This window comes from Lissotriton vulgaris, unplaced genomic scaffold (genome assembly GCF_964263255.1).
Source record: "Lissotriton vulgaris unplaced genomic scaffold, aLisVul1.2 SCAFFOLD_590, whole genome shotgun sequence".
Lineage (NCBI taxonomy): Eukaryota > Metazoa > Chordata > Amphibia > Caudata > Salamandridae > Lissotriton > Lissotriton vulgaris.
In genome coordinates this window covers 484,132-506,130 of record NW_028245615.1, presented here as the reverse complement: position 1 = coordinate 506,130, position 21,999 = coordinate 484,132, and the positions used below count along the sequence as shown (strand labels likewise).

Below are 21,999 nucleotides of genomic sequence, written 5' to 3'. Positions count from 1 at the left end.
GGCAGTGAGGTCAGCTTAAGGGGTGCCAGTGACAGAGAGGAGAGTCAGTACCCTGCTAAAACAAACAAGTACGCACTAAGAGCCAGGACAGTGTTTGATCCAACTAAGGGAAAGCTCGTATATCCCCTACGCATTTCACCCCCAGTTTCTGAAGTGAGGGAACGTGTAAGAAGGGGTAAAGCTAAGCTGAATACCTCAGAAGAATATTTGAGTGTGAAAAACAATAAAAGTAAGGGCAAAAGTAAAAGCGCAAAAGCAGCTGATGCCAGCATAAAAGTTACTCCCTCACTTAAAACCTACTATAAGGTAATGTCTACAACTACCACTACCGCATCCGCTACCAGCTGCTCTCCCTTGCCAGCTCAGCCTGCCCAGCTCACCCAGCCCACTCAGCCCATTCAGTCTACCCAGCCCGCCTCGGCTACATTGGAAGTAAATGTTATTACAAGGAGGCGCAATCGTGACTCCCATGAGCTCTGTTAAAGAGGGGAGTGCAGATAAGCTAACATCCCCAGTAGAGGCAGTGGTTGTAGTGCATTCAGATATTGGCCTGGTAAATAAGTATTTGGCGTTAGGGGGTGATGGATCTGGAGACACCCAACTGGATCCCACAGTAAAGGCCAAAAGCTCTGATACATTGAACACAGCGCAATTAGTACAAGTATACCATCCCGCCTCATCTGACAGCGCTGGCACAGAGATCACTATAGATAAATCAGATGCAACCTCACGCACATTGGCCGACATATTACTAGCTATGAAGGTTGAGATTACCAGTAGGTTTACGGTATCGGAAACCAATCAAGCAGAAATGACCAACAGATTCTCAATTTCTGAGGCTAATCAAGCAGCAATTAAGGCATCTTGTGATGAGTTGGCCAAGAGGCTGGATGAGGTCATCCTCAGAACTAAGGCAATTGAGTCAGGAATCCCTAAGATCAAGGAATCTATGCGTACCACCGAAGCAGAGGTTACTAAGCTGTCTGTTCAGAACAAAGAACTGAAAGAGGATATTGAGCGTTTGGAGAATCACTCACGCCAGAACAATTTGAGACTCCTGAATGTGCCTGAAGCCCTGGAGGGAGGAGACATTAAGGGGTTTGTAATATCCTTATTGAAGGGTACAGTGTTAAAGGACACACCAGAGGTCGATTTGCTGCATGATATACAGAGGGTACATCGCGATCCCTTCAGAAGAAATCTTGCAAAACAGAAACCCATGAAGATCCTGGTGAACTTTTTAACATATTCCGTAAAAGAGCAGATTTTGTCTTCCGCTCTGAAAGAAGGCTCCATATACTTCAACAGCTCTAATCCCTTTACCTTTCAAATAAGATCAGACATATCACACATAACTGCAACGAGGCAGTAGGAGTTGGGGAAAAGGTTGGAGGAGTTAAACAGCATAGGGGCCAAGGCGCAGCTGAAATTCCCAGCATTGTTAAGGGTCATGTGGAATAATCACATGCACCAGATCAAAACTGGGGAAGAGGCGGATGCTCTTATAGCAAAGATCAGAGACAGACAAAGGGGGCAAGGGGGAAGCAGACCTAGAGGGTCTTTTTTTCTTTTTTTTTTTACACGTATGACATGTAATTAGCAGGAATTCAGTAAAAATAAAAAACGGGAATGTTATTGATACCTCATGGAGGGGAAGATGGCTAAATAGGCTTTTGCCTATTAGAAGGGAGGGTTCCTCAAGGGTTGGGGGGCAACGGGGTCACGGGGATGGGTGTTGGGGAGGCAGGGGGGCACATGGGTGGGGAGCAGTGGGGAAAAAAGAAAAAAAATTCGACCTAATCTCAACCTTATGTATAGTCTTTTCTGCCATGAAGGGTGCCGAAACTTCCAGGTAGATTATGGGGACGATGGCTGGTATGGCCCTGAGGGATAGAAGGACCATCTTTGAGACAGAGGCTAATCCTTAAGTACCTAGAAATTTCAACTGCACAAATATGCATGTTGAAAGAGAGACACCTGAGTCACGAGGAAAGCACCGTAATCTTCTCCAAGGTCCCTTGGGTCAAGAGCTTTAGCTCTTCGCATCAGACATCTCAAAATAGAGGGGTGGCTATATTAATTAAACAAGGTACGCCCTGTAATATAAAAAAACGCAATCAGATTCCTCTGGTAGGTGGTTGACAGTCCAATTGGCTTTCAACAATTTTGATATGATTTGTGCCTCTGTCTACGGCCCCAATATGGACGATCCAACTTATATTCATAAATTACAATCAATACTGATGTTGGAACCTCCACCCTATGTAACCGGGGGAGATTTCAATGTCCTGTTAGACCCTCTGAAAGATAGATCTAATCTGAGTCATTATAAAGGGGCAGTCAAGGTACGTCGGGCATTACTTAATATGATCCATGATATGGATCTGATCGATCTATGGAGGGCCCAAAAAGGAGATCAGCAGGGCTTTACTTTTTACAGTAAACAGCACGGCCACTCCTCTAGGATCGACTACGTTTTTTTGGATAGAAGGTCAATGGCCAACCTAGGGGAGGTATCAGTTCTCCCGAGTCACCTCTCTTATCACGCACCTTTGCAATTTGTATATCAGAGCAAGGAGGCACAGCAGCAATCATTAAGATGGACCCTTAATAGGGCGAAGCTTTTAGACCCCGAAGTGGTTGAAGCAGTACAGGCTCCCTCTCTGGAATTTTTTTCTTTGAATTCAGGTTCCACAACACCGGATGTAGTATTGGACACATTTAAGGCCAGGCTAAGGGGGAAACTCCATGGAATTATCTGCTATAAGAATAAGACCGAAGCTCAGGCACTAAAGGGGGTTGAAGGGAGGATAAGTAGTCTGGAGAAAGAAAGAGATGGCATTAGACATAGGGACTTGGAGCAACTCACTCAGATCTTGAAGAATCTGGAAGAGGTAAGATCAGAGTACAGAGGGAAATTAGAAGTCAAGTGTAGGGCGCAGTGGAACTCCAGAATGATTCAGAACTATGAATATGGGGAGAAGACTGGCGCCCTTTTGGCATGGAAAGCAAGAACAGATCGCGCTAGGAATGATATAAAAGTACTTATTATTAATGCTAGCTGGGAAATCTCTAATAAGATCGAGGATATGCAGTCCTGTCTCCTCTCCATTTTCTCGGAACTGTATAGAGAGGACTTGGCTCCTTTACCGAGCTCTATTCAGTCATTTCTTAGGAATAAACATCTCCACGTGCTCTCAGAAGAAAGTAAGAACAAGTTAGAGGCTCCCTTTACGTTAGAGGAGATAGCAGATCAGATTAAGAAATCAAAGAACAAAAAAGCTGCAAGCTCGGATTCACTCCCGAGCGAAATCTATAAACTCCTCAAGGAGGAGTTGTTGGACGCACTAGGGGTCACCTTTAACTCAATTTACAGCCTAACTGGGAAGGTTCCCAATACCTGGAAGGAGACAACAATAGTTCTGATTTAAAAAACTGGCAAAGACCCGTAAAAGGCAGACTCCTATCATCCAATCTTCCTGCTGAATGCCGATTACAAGATCTTTATGGGCATTTTGGTAGGGAGACTGGCAAAACTGATCCCGAGGTTAATACATCCGGATCAGAAAGGGTTCGTCGCAGGGAGATACATTCAGGAACAGTCGCAGCTCTTGATTGGCAATATAGATCTGGCCATTCAGAGGACAGAACCCTTGGCCGTTGTCGCTTTAGACGCGGCCAAGGCTTTTGACAGAGTCTGCTGGGTGTACCTCTGGGAGGTCCTGAGGGCTATGGGGTTTGGCCCAATCTTTATACGAAACTTGCAGAACTGTTACCAGGGTGCCTTCGCTCGAATTCTGCTAAATGGGCTCATTACGCCGAGCTTTAAGATCCAGAGAGGAACCAGGCAGGGTTGTCCGATCTCGCCTCTTTTATTCAATATATATATATGGAACCATTGGCACAGATGTTGAGACTGGATGATTCAATCTATCCTTTTAGATCAGAACAATACAGCTCCAAAATAACTCTCTATGCCGACGACTTAATGCTGTACACAAGTGACCCAGAGACAGTGATCCCGAGGGCGGAGGAACGTATCCGGGTTTCTTGTCAATAAAACCAAGACAGAGGTGATGTGTTGGAATCTGGAGTGGCCAGGGAGAGTTAGTGTTGAGCTGAGATATCTGGGGATCTATGTAGTAAAGGAATTGGAGAAGATACCTGAGCTTAATCTAAACTGGGTTATAAAGGAAATTGACAGCCTCTTTAGCAGATGGAGGAACCTTCCCTTAACTATCTATGGAAAAACCAACTCAGTAAAGATGGTCATTCTACCTAAGCTCTCTTACCTTTTCTCTTTCATACCATTAACATTCTCAAATAAAAGCTTAATGAAGGTACAGAGCAAGATTGGGAGTTTTGTCTGGGGTAACAAAGGTGTTCGTCTGGCGTGGAAAAAAATTAGACGCAGACTAAAGAAAGGCGGGCTTGCCCTTCCTGATGTAAGGGTATACGCAGCAGCATTCCAGTTTAAAAGCATACGGATGCTACTTGTGAAACCAGGGGAGTCAGCCTGGTGGAGGTTGTTGGGTGAAATGGCGCGAGTGGAGGGAGGAGGAGACGGCGAGGCTTTTCTATATAAGTTTGGATCACCAAGATTCTTCAAGCAGGTACGCTTGAAGGTTTTGAGGGCTGAGGTTCCGTGACAATTGTAAGTGGTGTTTTTAACTCGCACGAATATGGTCGAGTCTGGTATCTATGAACCGCAAATGACGAGTTTAGTAAGTGTGCGCAGTTTCGCTGTGCTAACTTAAACCGTTCGTTTGTTATGTGGGTTTTTCATCTGTACCCACGGGTTCCATCTTAGATACGGCATCCATTTTGTCTCTTGCCCTCAAGTAGCCAGCGAACGGACGTTGTCCGCTTCGCGACCCTGGGACTCCAAAGATATCTGCGGAAGACACATGTTCTTTGTGAGTGTCTTTATGACGAGGGGGTTGCTACTGTAAGGCAGATGGCGCCGCTCGAGGCTCATCTTGCCGCACGGACTTATTGTCTCAGCCGTGCATCTCATTAGGCACGTCCCTTTGATGCCTGTATCTCGTGTTTCCCGATACCTCCCCTTTTACACCCTTTCCGATCTCCCCACTGTCTCCGTCTTCCTCTGCACCTGTCTTTGTTCCTATTTCGATCTGTTTTACTGCTGATTGGAATTTGCTAATGGTGGGAAGATGGTTTTTACAGTTGGGAACCGCCAAATGTTTCCGTACTTATGTTCCGGACCTGATGTGTTTTCAAAGTGACCAAAGCGACCCCTCTGGGGGATGATGGTGGGAACCGGGTTGTAAACTTTTGTGTTCAATCTAATCCTATGGGTAAAAACTGTATAAAAGGAGCGATCCACAGAACCAATTTGAAGCAGTCTCCCCAAGTTGCACGCTGTGTACTTGTCGTGATCTCTGTGTTCCCTGCAGCAAATAAACCTTGAATCTTTGACGTTGAAGGAAGTGTCCCGTGTCTCTGTGATTCGTACGCCGGAGCAGGTTACCCACGAAGGTTTCAGGTGTTGTGCCCTGGCACCGCTGGGTCTTAAAGAACCCAGTCCTTCAGTTGGCGCCCAACGTGGGGCTGCATCAGTGGTACCGGTCCAAGCCCGACGATCGTGAGGAACTTCGTGTGAAATCTCCGAGGGAAGGTGCACTCCGCTTCATCGATCCTGTTGTCGAAATAAGTGGCCCGAAGACTTTTCCCGCGAAGATTCCCGCCTCCGGACGGCTGCGACGGACTGCTGCCCTGACTGTAGACCTGTTTTGGCGCCTGGCGTAGACCTTGGTATAGCGAGACGATTGACGGGCCTTCCTGGAGACGCCATCGATTTTTGAGTTAAGTATTTGTGGGTCGCTCCCATAGTTCTTGGTTGTTGACACTTTAGCGAGTGTTTTTGTTGTTAGCGCTGTGTGAGTGTTTTTGTCGGTGACACTTTGCTAGCGTACTTTGTTGTGTTGTTTGACGACTGCAGCCGCCAAAAACCGAGGGTTTTGTTCTTTGCTGGGACTTGGTAAATCCCGTAACCCTTGAAGTTTGTGAAACTCGGCTAGTGTGCAAGATGCCTGGTCGCAGTACTCTGTTTAGTTGTTTCAGACCTTGTGGTATGGATTCCCGATTGGAGGACTCATGTCCGATACCTCCGGTTGGAACTCCCACGTATGAGCTCTATAGTAAGCATGGGCTAGGCCCAGTTACCTTTAACGATTACTGGATTAAATACACGAAAAAGGACGGCGACCTTCGTTGGCCACCTCATGGTTGCTTCGAGGCCCCGATCTTAGATAATCTAGAGATTAAATTGTTCGAAAGAAAGTCAAGGCCGGCCATGTTTGATGCTTTTCGGTTGTGGCGCAAAGAAGCCCGACAGAAAGAAATCAGACAGAATAAACGTAGTCAGCGAGATAATGTTGCTACTATAGTGAAGAAAGCAGAGCAATTTCAGCGAGATAAGGAGGTTAAGGATAAGGAAGTGTTTGACCGATTACAGCATATGACCGTAGATAAATGTTACCCCGCTTTACCAACGGAGTCGGAAAAGAAGGAAGAGCCAGTTGAGGATCCCTTAATGTCTTATCTTATGAAGTCACCACCTCCGTACGTACAGGGTACCGCAGCTCCTGTGGTCCCTGCCGTACCTGCTCTTCCACCTATTCCTCCTCCGCCTGTTCCTCAACCTGCACCCGTTCTTCCGACTGTTCCTGTTCCTTTGTCTGTTTCTATTCCTACTGCTCCTCCGCTTCCATATACTCCTGTTCCCGCTACTGCTCTTGCTACTGCTCCTGTTTTGTTAACCCCTGCTGTTGCTACTGCTTCTGTTCCTTCTCTTGTTAGCCCTGTGTCTTATTCTTCTCCCTCTACTCGTAGTCGCAATTCTCCTCTTGCGGCTAGCTTCTTTCATTCGCTCGGACCTGTTCATGGGTCCGCTGGTTCCGATGGTCCTCAGAGACGAAGTCAGCTTCCTGGAAACAGAGAACGTGTTGCGCTATATAATATGGCGATGGGTTGGATGGTAAATCCGCAGAGAAGTCCACCCCGTGTTGTCCTCGAAACATTCTGTCAATTCAATATACCAACCCAGAGATATGTGTTTAATGAAATGTGTAAGTTCCTTTATGATCAAATAGCGGCCGATGCGCCTGACGAGGTGCTCGCCGCTCTGTCTGATCTCCAGCTTCAGTTCGCAAATGGGCTGATAGTGGATACCAACGTTCGACGTGCTGTTGAACGATTGCTATCTCTTCGTCCCGCTCCCATCCCTCATGCATTATTTGTTGAGGATATTGAAAAACAACCAGACGAGTCTGGCCAATACCCTATGCGGGAAGTTCCACCAGTATGGATGCCAGGCGATGCTACTGCTATTCCTATTGTTCCGCCGCATTTCCAGAGAGTATGGATACATCTCCCATGGAAAAGATCGGAAGTGTTGCAGGTGAAGCAATCTTTGCCTGACCCTCGCAAAAAATCCTGCAGGGTATTACAAAGAATTATCGCAGCTCGTAGATGCTACGATAATGAATCTTGCCGATATCGACATGTTGTTTGGCAATGTCGTACCGCAACCGGTATGGGCTAAGATTCGCCAGGAAGATCACGCAAATGAACTAGGTGGTGATTGGGCGGCCATTGTGGCGGCAGATGGGTTGCAAGTTGGTGGCGCTAAGCCTGAACAGTTGATTGCTGCTCTCCCTCAAAGAATCATAACATTAATGAAAACTCTTATGCCAGCTATGAAGGTGAATTGGGACAAGTTGTCAGCCTGTAAGCAGAAGAAAGATGAGAGTGTTTCCGACTTCTTTACAAGGTTCGAGGAAGCATTCATCGACCATAGTGGTCAGGATATGGGCACGGAGGGTGGTCAAAGGTTGTTTGTGGATAAATTTGTTTCGAATTTGTTGCCCGATTTGAGCAATAAATTGAGAAATTCGGAAAGTGCATGGGCCGTTTCTACTTCGGCTCAGATATTGGCTACGGCACAATACTATGAGAATAGAGAGAAAGAAGAGATTGACCGTGCTGATAAAAAGACGAAAGAGCTCAAAACTAAAGTGTTGTTGCAACAAGCGTATCCTCCGCGGTCAAATCAGAATAATTCGCAACAGAATAGGTCACAGCCACAATCAAACAGATCCCAAACCCGTAACGATTCCTCCTCCCAAAGATCCTCGTTAGGGTACAATCAATGTGCTTATTGTAGACAGGAGGGACACATTAAATTCAATTGCCCTGTTTTAAACGAACGCAATAGTGGTAACTCAACTAGAGGAGGTCGTGGTGGTTCGCAGCAAACGTCACGAGGTAGAGGCCGTGGTGCTCAGAACGATCGCTCAGATAACTCATCCAATTCTAATAATTGTTTCGATCAACGTGGATCATCGCAAGGACGATCTGCGCAGTATAATGTAGACGATTATTACGTCGATCAGGGAACTGACGACAGTAATTACTAGGACAGCCAAAGACAAGGAGAGGGAGTGGTATCAGTTCCGGTTGATCAGAGAGGGCCTTACGTCGCAGTTGCTGCATCGGGCGTCGTTGAGCCTTTTCTGTTGGACACTGGTGCAGCGAAAAGTTCTATCATGTATTCGAAACTCCCTGGCGCACCTTTGTCTGGCTTAACGAATGTTTCCGTTGGATTCTCTGGCGCCCCTGTTAGCAATCCAGTTTCGCGCCCTTTGCCCCTTAAAATTGGGCCACGTGAGCTAGAGGCTCCGTTGATTTTAACCACGGGTTGTGGCGAATATCTTTTGGGCCTGGATTTGCTTAAACGTTTGTACGCAACTTTGTATTGTTCTCCTGCGGGTGTAAAACTTACGTTAGGAGAGAGGGTTGTCTCTCCTATGTATTTGTCCCTCGATAAGCTCCCACCGGAATTGAGTTCTCTTCCTGCGTCTTTGTGGGCAACAGGTCCAAATGACGTGGGCCTGCTTGATATCTCCCCTTATGTTGTTCAGTTGAAATCTAATGTGCGGCTGCCACGTATTCCCCAATATCGTATCTCCCTTGATGGTGAACGAGCACTGTTGGCGATCATCTATGATTTGATCGAGAAAGATGTAATTGAAGAGACTCGGGGAAACGTGTGCAAAAGCCCTGTACTGCCCATTCTTAAACGTACTGATCCTTCAAAACCGCCTGTTTATCGCTTTGTTATCGATTTACGGGAGGTAAATAAAATTGTGGTTCCTCAATTTCCTGTTGTGCCTGACATCACGGCGCTACTGACTCTGATTCCAGCTTCTGCATCATGGTTTTCGGTGATTGACTTGAAAAATGCGTTTTTCAGCATCCCGATTGCCGAAGAGAGCAGGGACCTTTTCGGTTTCTCTCTCGGTGGACGCAGCTTCCGGTTCAAATGCGCTCCTCAGGGCTACTGTGAAAGTCCATCCATTTACAGTCAAGCCTTGAAGGGTCAACTGGATGCATTTAGGTTGCCGGTTGGTGCGGCTTTGATCCAATACGTCGACGATTTATTGGTGGCTGCTGATACTCAGGACATTTGCAAAATTGCTACTGTGTCGTTGCTACAACATCTCTGTGAGTTAAATCACAAGGTGTCACCTTCTAAACTCCAATATTGTTGTCAAGAAGTAACCTATCTAGGTCACTTATTGTCAAAGGAGGGAAGGAGATTGACCCCAGAGAGAATTGCAGCGATTGCGCGAATGGCTGTGCCAAAAACCCAAAGAGATGTGCGTGCCTTTCTAGGTATCACATCGTACTGCAGGCAATGGATTCCTAATTTTTCATTGCTAGCGAAACCATTGGTGGCTCTTACGTGCAAGGATGTTTCAACTCCTTTACCATGGACGGAAGAATGTCAGAAAGGTTTTTCTGAACTGCGTGATTCATTGTGTTCGGCTCCTGTGTTAGGTACCCCTGACTACGGTAAGCCGTTCACGTTATATGTTCACGAGAGGGAAGGTTGTGCTTTGAGTGTTTTAACGCAACCTTTTGGTGGTAAGCAACGTCCATGTGCATATTTTTCCTCGACCTTGGACCCAGTAGCTAGAGCATTGCCGAGTTGTTTACGAGCAACAGCGGCAGCTGCGGTCTCCATCCGACAATCAGCAGGATTGGTCATGGATAATATGCTTACGGTGATGGTTCCGCATGCAGTCGATACTCTTTTGAATCGAACGAAAACTCAGCATTTGACGAGTGCGAGGTTGTCTGGATACGAATTGACGCTCTTGGCAAGCCACATTCAGATAAAACGTTGTAACGTTCTGAACCCGGCAACTTTGTTACCAATTAGCACAGAGTCGGATGAAGTAGCAGAACATGACTGCTACTTGAGGACTGAAGAGGAAACGAAAGGTCGAGTGGACCTTAAAAACACCCCATTGGAAGATCCGGATGGCACTTTGTATGTGGATGGGTCATGTTTTAAGTTGCCGAATGGCGATGTGACTACTGCTTATGCTGTAGTAACATTGAATACTGTTGTTGAGACTGCAAGGTTGAATCAGAATTCTGCCCAAGCTGCGGAGCTGATTGCTCTTACTAGAGCTTGTGTGTTGGCGAAAGGGAAACGTGTGAATGTGTTTACCGACAGTCAATACGCGTTTGGTGTTGCTCACAGCTTTGGACGATTGTGGAGAGAGAGAGGTTTCTTGACGTCGCACGGTACGAAGATACAGCATGGCCAGCTTGTGAATGATCTTTTGGATGCATTGACTTTGCCTACGCAAGTTGCGATTGTTAAGTGTAGTGCGCATCGTAAGGTGACGGATGATATTGGTCGTGGTAATGCGTTTGCGGACGAAACTGCTAAGGAGACTGCCCGGAACCTTAGCACTCGAATGTATGTGACGAGTTCGGTTAGGTGGCCTACAGAATCGAGTATGTGTGAAGACACTATCGAGAGTGTGAAAGCAATTCAGAATGAGGCCACTGAGACTGAAAAGACGAAGTGGAAAGAAAGTACGGGAAAGTTGGATGCGAATGGTTGTTGGATTGATTTGTCGGATCAGAAAAGATGGATGTTGCCTGATGCGTATGTGCTGGCCGTTGTGACAATGGCACATGGGTTAGCACATATTAGCACGAAAGGTATTTGCAAGTTGCTATCTCCTGTGTGGAAGAATGATGGCATTACGAAATGTGCTGAACGTTTGGTGAAGAATTGTATGGTGTGTATAATGTACAATCCTGGCAAAGGTACCCCAACTCCCCCTGGCAGTTTTGCTCCTCCTTCGTATCCCTTTGAGGTGATTCAATTGGACTTCATCCATATGGAGCGATGCAATAACCTGAAATACGTTTTAGTTGTGGTTTGCGCATTCTCCCGATGGATCGAGGCCTATCCTCTCAAGGACAATACTGCTTTGTCTACTGCGAAAATCCTACTGAAGGAATACTTTCCTCGGTATGGAATGCCTAGAGTCGTGTGGTCAGATAACGGAAGTGAGTTTGTTGGAAGTGTGATGAAGAGTGTGTGTAAGGGCCTTGGAATTAATCAGAAATTCCACAGCGCCAATCATCCCCAGTCAGCTGGATTGGTTGAAGGGTACAACGGCACCCTTAAACTAAAGCTAGCGAAGATTCAGGCTACGACTGGTCTTTCGTGGCCTGACGCTTTGCCTTTAGCATTACTGTCAACTAGGGCGACTGTACACTCCCGAGTAGGGCTTAGTCCCTATGAGATAGTGTTCGGCCGTCCTGCGAATGTGTGGGGGGTTCCTAGGCCAGGAATGTTTTCTGATCTTGAGTACCCAATGCTGATCGATTATCTACATGACTTGACTGCTAAACTGAGGTTAATTCACCAACAGGTTTACGACGCATTGCCGACGCAGACAGAGGGTCCAGGCCACCAGCTCCAGCCCGGAGACTGGGTGGTGACAAGGAACTTTTCACGCAAAAATAACCTGGACCCGAGGTTCACCGGACCCTATCAAGTGCTCCTGGCCACGAGGACTGCTGTTCGTCTTGAGGGACGTAAAAATTGGGTGCATGCTACGCACACCAAGCGAGTCCCCATCCCTTTGCCGGCAGACCCGTGGGTAAGGAGAGGCATTGCGTCATCTGAAACAGAAACATTGCCGGCGTTTGTGCCTTTTAGCGACGCACAGCTTGTTGAAGAATCCTCAGCGCAGCAGAAAGACACTGTTGAACAATTGGCATCAAAAGACTCAAGACCAGAACACTTAACTGATCAGCAGGACGCTGTCTCTTCAACGGATCCTCTGTACGACGAGCAGACACGTCCTGGGAAAACTCGATACTTTATGCGATCTCGCACTAAGGACAAATAAAAAGATCTTGCCTTGCTGTATTGACAACTGCATTATCCCGTTTTCCGTGATCAGTTTTGAACTTTCGTATTATTGTAATTATTTCTGTACATATATTGAGCTTCACTCCCTATACTTTTTGCCTTTACAGCTGAGAGACTTTGTTTTTGCATACGTACATATTGTGCATTAAAGGCCGTAGGGCCGCGCGCGTACTTCCTTCTGGACAGTAGGTCTTGACGCTAGGTTAAAGGCCGTCGGTTCCTAGGAACTCCTAGGGATTGACTATTGCTGCACAGAACGAAGTGCGTCAAGAAACGTTGCGGACGGTCGTAGGGAATGGCATTCTCGAAGCTGAATGATTTGGAGGGAGCTCAAGTCCATAGATTCAAGCTGCAGCAACTCAGTCGTACCAAATGTTTCATATTCCAACTGTTTGTATTGTTTTTGACTGCTTCTGCATTATTGGCGGGTGGGGTGTATTACACGATGTCTTACTTCTTACCTGCTACACCTACTCCTACTTCTTACCCTAATCTTACCTCTACTGCTTCTCCCCATTCCTTTCACATGTTACCTGAACACGAGCAGGCTAGACGTGTAGAATTCCGCAACAATTCCTTTATTCAGCTCCTCCATCAGCATCAGTTAGTGGTTAACACTACTAATTGTTGGGTGTGTGGGTTGATGCCACATACTACGGATAAGGGAATTCCATATCTGGTGTTACCGTATAGTTCCCAAGGGTCAGCTCGAGCATTTCAAACAATGTTTCGAAGCGCACTGGGTTTCCACCCCATTCGAGAGCCACGTTCCCCCTACTCTGGTCCTACCTCGTATCAAAAACCTTTGTCGATAGCAATAGAGGATTTAGATAGTGAGATCTATGATCCTTCGCTTATTCCCGAAGAAGAGGTACAGGCCTATAGAGTCCTAAGTAGAGGTGAATATAGTGTGTTCACTAGTGAAAAGCAGCTTAAAAGCTCGCCTCCAATATGGGTCGTACCCCACACTGGTAATTTTTGTCTTATGGGTCGTGGCCGAAGATCGCAAGCCCGACTTGGAGCAAGTGCTTGCACTGAAAATTACATTTTGCCGATGTCCTCGTCCCCTGTGTTTCTGGCTGCCAAGGGTACATACTTTATCTGTTATGATCGTGCATACACATGGTTGCCCGCAGACTTCATGGGCTCATGTTTTATTGCAAATCTGTTGCCTCCGACGTTTACTGTAGATGCCGATTATCATAAGACTAGAGTTGTGCGAGGCGTAATTAGTGAAGAGGATACTGCCGGTCAAGAGGCAGGAGACTTTTTCAAGGGTTTCCTCCCGTTTTGGGGACCTATGGTCAACAGTAGGAACCTGAGACAGTTGACTCGAGTGGTAGAATCGACAGCTAATATTACTGCCAGTGCCCTTGGTAATATCACCACAGAACTTCAGGCGGAGAGACTTATGACGTTACAAAACCGTATGGTTTTAGATGTCATCTTAGCAGATCGAGGTGGGGTATGTAAGGTGATCCATTCGAGCTGCTGCATTTTCATTCCAGATAATGCTCCTACTGTCTATCAAGCCATCTCGAGGTTGCATAAGATCTCCGAATCCATACACGTGGATGTAGGGGATTGGACGCTACTTGGATGGTTTTGGGGCCTGATGTCGACTTGGGGTTGGAAGATTCTGATGATCATCGGAGTCGTTGTAGTGTTCCTGTTCACGTGTTGCCTTTGTGTGCAGTGTGGTCCTGCCTTATGTGGCCTCTGTGCTACAACGTGTATGAGACAACCATCTGCTACCAAGGGGACTCGGTTGGACAGAGCTATGCTACAGCAACATCTCGATGGTCTGATGAATATCGAATATGATTCCGACTAGTGCTTGCCTACATGAGGGTAAAAGGAGCGTCTGAGGTTCCGTGACAATTGTAAGTGGTGTTTTTAACTCGCACGAATATGGTCGAGTCTGGTATCTATGAACCGCAAATGACGAGTTTAGTAAGTGTGCGCAGTTTCGCTGTGCTAACTTAAACCGTTCGTTTGTTATGTGGGTTTTTCATCTGTACCCACGGGTTCCATCTTAGATACGGCATCCATTTTGTCTCTTGCCCTCAAGTAGCCAGCGAACGGACGTTGTCCGCTTCGCGACCCTGGGACTCCAAAGATATCTGCGGAAGACACATGTTCTTTGTGAGTGTCTTTATGACGAGGGGGTTGCTACTGTAAGGCAGATGGCGCCGCTCGAGGCTCATCTTGCCGCACGGACTTATTGTCTCAGCCGTGCATCTCATTAGGCACGTCCCTTTGATGCCTGTATCTCGTGTTTCCCGATACCTCCCCTTTTACACCCTTTCCGATCTCCCCACTGTCTCCGTCTTCCTCTGCACCTGTCTTTGTTCCTATTTCGATCTGTTTTACTGCTGATTGGAATTTGCTAATGGTGGGAAGATGGTTTTTACAGTTGGGAACCGCCAAATGTTTCCGCACTTATGTTCCGGACCTGATGTGTTTTCAAAGTGACCAAAGCGACCCCTCTGGGGGATGATGGTGGGAACCGGGTTGTAAACTTTTGTGTTCAATGTAATCCTATGGGTAAAAACTGTATAAAAGGAGCGATCCACAGAACCAATTTGAAGCAGTCTCCCCAAGTTGCACGCTGTGTACTTGTCGTGATCTCTGTGTTCCCTGCAGCAAATAAACCTTGAATCTTTGACGTTGAAGGAAGTGTCCCGTGTCTCTGTGATTCGTACGCCGGAGCAGGTTACCCACGAAGGTTTCAGGTGTTGTGCCCTGGCACCGCTGGGTCTTAAAGAACCCAGTCCTTCAGGGCGGCCTTGGAGTTATGGTATAGGTTCAGACGTAGCTGGGGCATTGGATACTATTCTGACAGTGCCCCCATCTGGGATGCACCGGGAACACCGGACTGCCTATTGGACAGTTTGGCGTTGCCTATTAGAAGGGCAGGCATCACCGTCTGGTCCGAACTGGTGGACTCCGGGGGGATACATCCATGGGAGTACCTGAGGGCAAAGATCGGGCCAGGGCTCTCTAGATTCAAATATTTACAGTTAACATCATGGTACGAGGCAGAAAAGGGGGAGGTCAGAGGGAATAGAGAGATTAAAGGTATGTGGCAATCTATCCTTCCAATGAATAAGGAAATCTCTATATGGTATAACAACCTGTTGGAAACTGAGGATCACAAGACACCCCCCTTAGCTGCAGTGTAGATGGAAACTCCTCTTGGGCCATCAATAGAGTCCTAGTATGAGCCCTCTCTAAAGACCTTGTATAAGTTTGTCAAGCCCGCTTGTCTAAAAAAAAAAATCATTTTTTTGTCATCAATAGACTCTATTACACTCACGCGAAAATCGCCAAGTTTGCCCCAGAACCAGCTCCTAAATGCCCCAGATGCTTGACACCTCTTGCTAATGACTTACACATTTTCTTTGAGTGTCCAGCACTTGTAAGATTTTGGACTGAGGTGGGCGACAACATTCGTGATATCTTTAATACCATCATAGAGATTAACATGTCATTAGTGTTTTTTGGAGATGACGGTTGCCTTAGTCAGACCCTCTCTCAGAAGAACAGATGTCTATTAATTTATTTGATTTTGCTGGCCAGAAGGAAAGTTTGCAAGAGGTTGAAAGACCCCCTACCCCCACAAAGGGAAGACTGGCTTAAAGCTTCATTTTCCATGGCTTGTTTAGACTATGAGGGTGTAGAAGATAAGCTAATGAACATCTGGCATCCCTTTGTGAGCTGGGGAAAAAATTTAAGATTAATTAACATAATTGGTCTAATGATTACACCAGGTTCCCTCACAAAAAAGGGATCGGTCGAATGACCCAAGTGAGTGCGGTAAGCCGTAGGGGCCACAGATCACGAAGGCGGCTTCATAAGACCCGCAGAGGCTTGAAGAGTGAGATGAGGACCAAAAAAACAAAACAACAAATGTGATGGATATCCTGTCTGCTGTATTACAAGGGCCATAGGATATAATGCGCTTGTAATACGACCAGATATTCTGTCTTCCTTATTACAAGTGCCATAGGATATATGGTAGATGGGATATTTGTCAAGTGTGTGATGGAGTATCCAATCCGCCAAGATAAAAATTAGGCTCGAAGTCTGTTTTAAGAAATGTAAAAGAAATATGGGCTTATCTGCCTCCACCATGCTATGAAAAGAAACAATTTTAAACAGGAAATGTGGGACAGGAAGGTGGATAGTGGGGGGAAATCAAAGAGCAACACTGTACCTTCAAATGGCCTGGACCATCGGATTTTTTAACTGAATTATCCGATTTGGGTTCAGAAAAACATAGTGGCCTCTGTAAAATGAAACTCTCAGGGGCATATTACCAACAACTAGCGATAATTATCGCTATGTTGGTTTAGCGGCAATATTTTTCTCGCCGAGCTGCGGCGATTTTTATCGCTTAGGAACCTTGCTATTATCAAGGTTTATCTCCTAAACGATAGAAATTGGCTGAAATGCATGAATATCGCTGAAAAGTCAGCGATATTCATGCATTACCGAGCTAATGCTCTTAGTCATGTTATCCACCTACCATAGGATAACATGGCTAAGAACTGCTCAGGGGCAGGTGTTAGCTTTTAGAGATATTCGCGCTTAGCGCGAATATCTCCAAAAGTTGGTAATGGGAGATAGCGATATTAGCGACTGTTTCCAGTCGCTAACATCTTGGCATGCCCACTTTGCATGTCATTAGTGATAAATATCACTGACATGCAAAGCGGGGCCCAAGATGGTCGCTATCTCCTACTAGCTGTCGCTAACTGGTGTTAGCGACAGCTAGGTAATAGGGAGATAATTTTATCTCCACTTTCTTGGCTTTTAAAGCCAAAAAAGCAGAGATAAACCCCCTTGATAATATGCCCCTCAGTTCTGGGACCTTTGACACGGGTGATTGAACAGAACTTTCTAGAAGTGTGGCACAATATCGTCTTTGGCAATTGAAAGCAGCAGTAATTCAGTTTAATGCACTTTTTTTGTTTTTAAACAACTTACTGAATGCCGGTCGTTGAATCTAGGAACTCTTGACTTGAAACAGGATGAAATAGCACACCGAGGATCAACCTTTTTTACCTCATAATGACCTGGTCCTGGTCCGTCTTTCTAAAATGACAAAACTTTGCTAATCAGATTTGTAAGTGGAGGGCTCTTAAAAAGAATCAATTTAGTGGCAAAATAAGGCAATACATATTCAGATAAATAAAATAGTAGTGCTTTGACAGTTCTTAATTTGTAAAAGTATGTGCTGAGTCCTAACTTTTTTCTTAGATACCCTCAGCAGGCGCTGGTTTTGAATGTCAGCGTTGCAGAATCCAAAAAAGCTCTAGTTACCAATATACTCTACCAGTCGCTATATCTCACTCTTGAATGTTCCTTTTAATACCTGGTTGCTCCTTTTGACTTTTTTCAATCTCTCTTTTCTTTATTCTTTCCATATTTCCTGCCTTTTCTCTCTCTCTCTCTTGTTCTCAGTCAAATTCTATGTCATGAAAGGGCGAAACCTGCTGCACACTTAAGTAAAGTTCAGGCAAAAAAAATGTCTCAATGGACATAAAGTTCAATGATCACAGACGGAGGATTCTTCTTATTTTATTTTCTGTTCATGGAAAAGCCAGCCGACACGTGTTTCGTCGCCCGAAAACACAGTTTCGGCGACTCTTCAGGGCTGAAGGAAATAGGTGTATAACCATAGGTCGCGTTGCCGGTGATAATTCCGACCCGGCTCTGCTCAAGACCGGGTTAGTCAGAAACTTTATAAATTCTAAAGTGATCTTCTCCAAGAAGTGCGTGGCAAAGATTCTATATAAAAAAGTGTATTTAGGTGTGGGGTTCTTCGGGTAACGTAGATCAAGATGTATCCTAATCCGAACCCGGAACCGCTACGCATTTCTGAAGAGCCGCGTACTGACTCCCCGCACTACGGGGACTTTTTGCTGTGGAAACTTACTACACGTTTTACTTCGATACATGCCATTAGGATACATCTTGATCTACGTTACCCGAAGAACCCCACACCTAAATACACTTTTTTATACAGAATCTTCGCCACGCACTTCTTGGAGAAGATCACTCTGGAATTTATAAAGTTTCTGACTAACCCAGTCTTGAGCATGAATGCGAGCGGAGGCGCTACTACGCCACGCACTGTGTTTTTAAACTGTTACTATTTCAAAGTTATGCAGGTTTTAACTCGATTTCTATTCCTAGAGGTGAGCTGCCGGCTGGGGCTGATCGTGCTTGCGGGCTCCCAGCGGCAGCGGGTGCCATCTTCGGTTGGGCTGACTTCTCTATCCCAGCCCTGCCACTCCCTCGCCGCTCCGCCCCTATTTAAACGGGCAGTATGTGTCAGCGCAGCGGACGAGCGCAGCGGATGCGACGAAGGCGCGCCGGAGTTGCGCCTGAGTTAAGCCCGTCTGCGCCCGTCCGCGGCTGGCCGGGGCTAGGGGCATGAGATGCTGCCCGTCTAATCACGTACTCGCCATCTCAGCTTTGCTCATATTGGGCCCCAGGTACCATTGACCCCTCAGTAATTACTCACTTGATGTATCTTGGCCTGTTCACCCCCCCTACCAACCTCCCCCCCGGGATCGTGTCACATCTAGCCTCGTTGCCCATTACGCCTCTCCTCACTCCCCTGTCATCATTTGCCCCCCTTGTTCCGGTATTTAACACCTCGGCCACACTCCAAAACACCAGGTCTGCGGTCAACCATCAGTACGAGATATTCAATTACATCGACACTCATGAACCAGATCTCTTATTCCTAACAGAGACCTGGTTCAAGGCTGACTCCCTGCCCAATGTGCTAGCCGCATTGCCCCCTTCATATTCCGCCATTCGGGCGGACCGCCCAGAGGGCAAGCGGGGCGGAGGAGTGGCCCTAATAGCCCGTACTGATCTCAGTTTTCAGATTCTCCCCTCCCCTCCTATCCCTGACGTAGACTACCTAGTAGCCCGTTCGACTTCCCACCAGGTACCCCTTACCTTTGTTCTAATTTACCGTCCTCCCCAACCCACTCCCTCCTTTCTCTCAAGCTTTCAGGCCCTCCTGGCTACCCTGGTGATCAACAACTCATCAGTACTAGTCCTAGGGGACCTCAACTTTTGGCCTAATGACCCTGCTGAGAGTTCTCAATCCAAAGAGTTCACCGACTTCATGATCAGTCTGAACTTTTTATCGCTCATCCACAGTTCCACCCACACACACGGCCACACGCTAGACCAAATCTGGGCACTGAATGTCCCGTCCACATCCCCTATATTATCCCCTTGCTCCTGGTTAGATCATTCTATTATTACCTTTTCCCTTGCTCTAGCCCCTATGGCCAAACCCCAGCTCCCCAAGAACACCTGGGTCAGGAAATGGGGCAAAACTGACATGCCTTCCCTTTGCTCGACCCTGGCCAAAACCAGCCCTGACCTTTCAGGCCTTGCAGCTACTACCCAGCTGGCCGCTATTAACAACTGGCTGACCCTGGCGGGTGACGAGTTCGCTCCCCTGAGGCGGCTCACAGTCAAGCGGGCCCACGCAGCCAATTGGTGGTTTACCCCAGACCTAAAAGAAAAGAAATTAGCTGCAAGGAGAGCCGAGCGAGCTTGGAGAAGAACCTATTGCCCCGCGCAAAAGACAATCTACTTGTCTGTTCTACAAATCTATAAAAAGGGCATTCTTGAGGCCAAAACAGAGTTCTATACGAGCAGGATAATGGCAGCAGAGTCCCACTCGAAGGACATCTTCGCTACTGTCCATGAACTGGCATCATCCAGCAGAGCTACGGCCACTATCCCCTCTTCCCAGTCCCTCTGCAACTCGCTTAACGAGTTTTTCATTGACAAAGTTGCCAAAATCAAAATCAACATCCCCCCGCCCTCCCCTACATTTGTTAATCCCTCCCCACCCTCTACGGCCCTTAAATTGACCACTATTACGCTGTTAACCGATGACACTCTCCCCCCGCTGCTTCATCGGGTTAAATCGGGTTCTCCCCTGGATTTTGCCCCTGCCCACATCCTTAGGGAAATCTATCTAGCTTGCCCTACCCCGCCCCTGACTTTCCTTAACGATTCGCTCAGAAACGGCATTGTCCCCAGTCCACATAAATCAGTTGTTGTCATTCCAATCATAAAAAAACCTGACGCCGACCCATCCTCCCCCTCCAACTACCGCCCTATCTCCCTTCTGCCCTATTTAGCAAAAGTTCTCGAAACCCATGTCACGACCACCCTGAGCACTCACGTAGAGGCAAATCATTGCCTCTCCTCCTGCCAAGCCGGCTTCCGCCCCCTGCACTCCACGGAGAAGGTGGTGATTTCAGTGATGGACGAGCTGCGTGAAGGTATTGACACCAACCTTCCGCAAGCCCTGATCCTCCTGGACCTGTCCGCCGCTTTTGACACGGTGGACCACTCCATCCTCCTCAACCGTGTCAGGGCGGCGGGCATAGAGGGCTTGGCCTTCTCATGGCTCGAGTCCTTCCTAGCCGGGAGAGCTCAAGCGGTCCATCTGGCTGGCTTCACCGCGGCCTCCCGTAAGGTGGAGTGCGGGGTCCCTCAGGGCTCATCACTCTCCCCTCTTTTGTTTAATTTATACATGTACCCCCTTATTTTTATGTTACAGCAGTTGGAGGTCACGGTGTTTAATTACGCCGATGACCTCCAGCTAATCTTCAACCTCTCCCACTCACCTTCATCCGCCTAGAATGTCCAGACAGTCATGACATTCATTCAGGACTGGATGAACTGCAACCACCTCAAACTCAACCCGGACAAGACCGAGCTGGTCTTGACCGGAGGTGGTTGCAGCCCGTGGTCCCCCTCCTTTTGGCCCCTGTCACTTGGTGTCCCTCCACTCCCTGTACCTAAAGTTAAAACCCTTGGGATCCTCCTGAACTCACAACTTTCTGTTCACTCACAAGTCGGTTCAGTGGTCTCTTCTTGTTTTTTTCCCCTTAGAATAATTAGGAAAGTTTCCCGTTTCTTTTCCCCTTCGGCTTTAAAAATCATCGTGCTGGCTATGGTACTTTCACGCATTGATTATGGCAACATAATCTATAATGGGGCTCCTGCCTATGCGATCCACCGCCTGCAGCTGGTACAGAACCAGGCTGCCCACCTGATTCATGGCCTACCTAAATACCATCGGGCCACTCCACTGCTCAAAGCACTACACTGGCTTCCGGTGAGAGAGCGCGCCCTTTTTAAACTTGGCTGCCTCACTTTTCAGGCTAGGTCGGGCACTGCCCCCGAGTTCATATGCTCAGCTATCAAGCCCTACCTTCCGGGTAGAGAACTTCGCTCCACTCATAGGGCTCTTTTAGCTACCCCCCGTTTTAAAAAACAGAAGGCTGGTGGAGCGAAATTCGCTGTTCTTGCTCCAGCCTTCTGGAACTCCCTTCCTGCTGCCCTCCGCACATCGCCTTCTTATCTACAGTTCCGGAAGGATCTCAAAACCTTCCTATTTGTACGAGCTTACACTGCCTAGCCTCTCCCAGCTGCTGCCGCCCACTGCATCACACATAGCGCCATGAAACCGCTTGGTAAAAGAGCGCTGAATAAATGTTTTTAAATTCAAATTCAAATTCAAATTGAGCAGAGCCGGGTCGGAATTATCACCGGCAACGCGACCTGTGGTTATACACCTATTTCCTTCAGCCCTGAAGATTCGCGGAAACTGTGTTTTCGGGCGACGAAACACGTGTCGGCTGGCTTTTCCATGAACAGAAAATAAA

The 21,999-nt window shown here is 47.1% G+C and overlaps 1 protein-coding gene across 1 annotated transcript in view; it reads right to left on the bottom strand.

Moving 5' to 3' along the window:
* STPG4 (sperm-tail PG-rich repeat containing 4) overlaps positions 1 to 21,999 on the bottom strand; it is a 342,310-nt gene that overhangs the window by 18,094 nt on the left and 302,217 nt on the right. Inside the window, exon 6 of the mRNA XM_086949125.1 lies at positions 17,267 to 17,374. Coding sequence (XP_086805251.1) covers positions 17,267 to 17,374 — 108 coding nt within the window. The remainder of the gene's footprint in view (positions 1 to 17,266; positions 17,375 to 21,999) is intronic.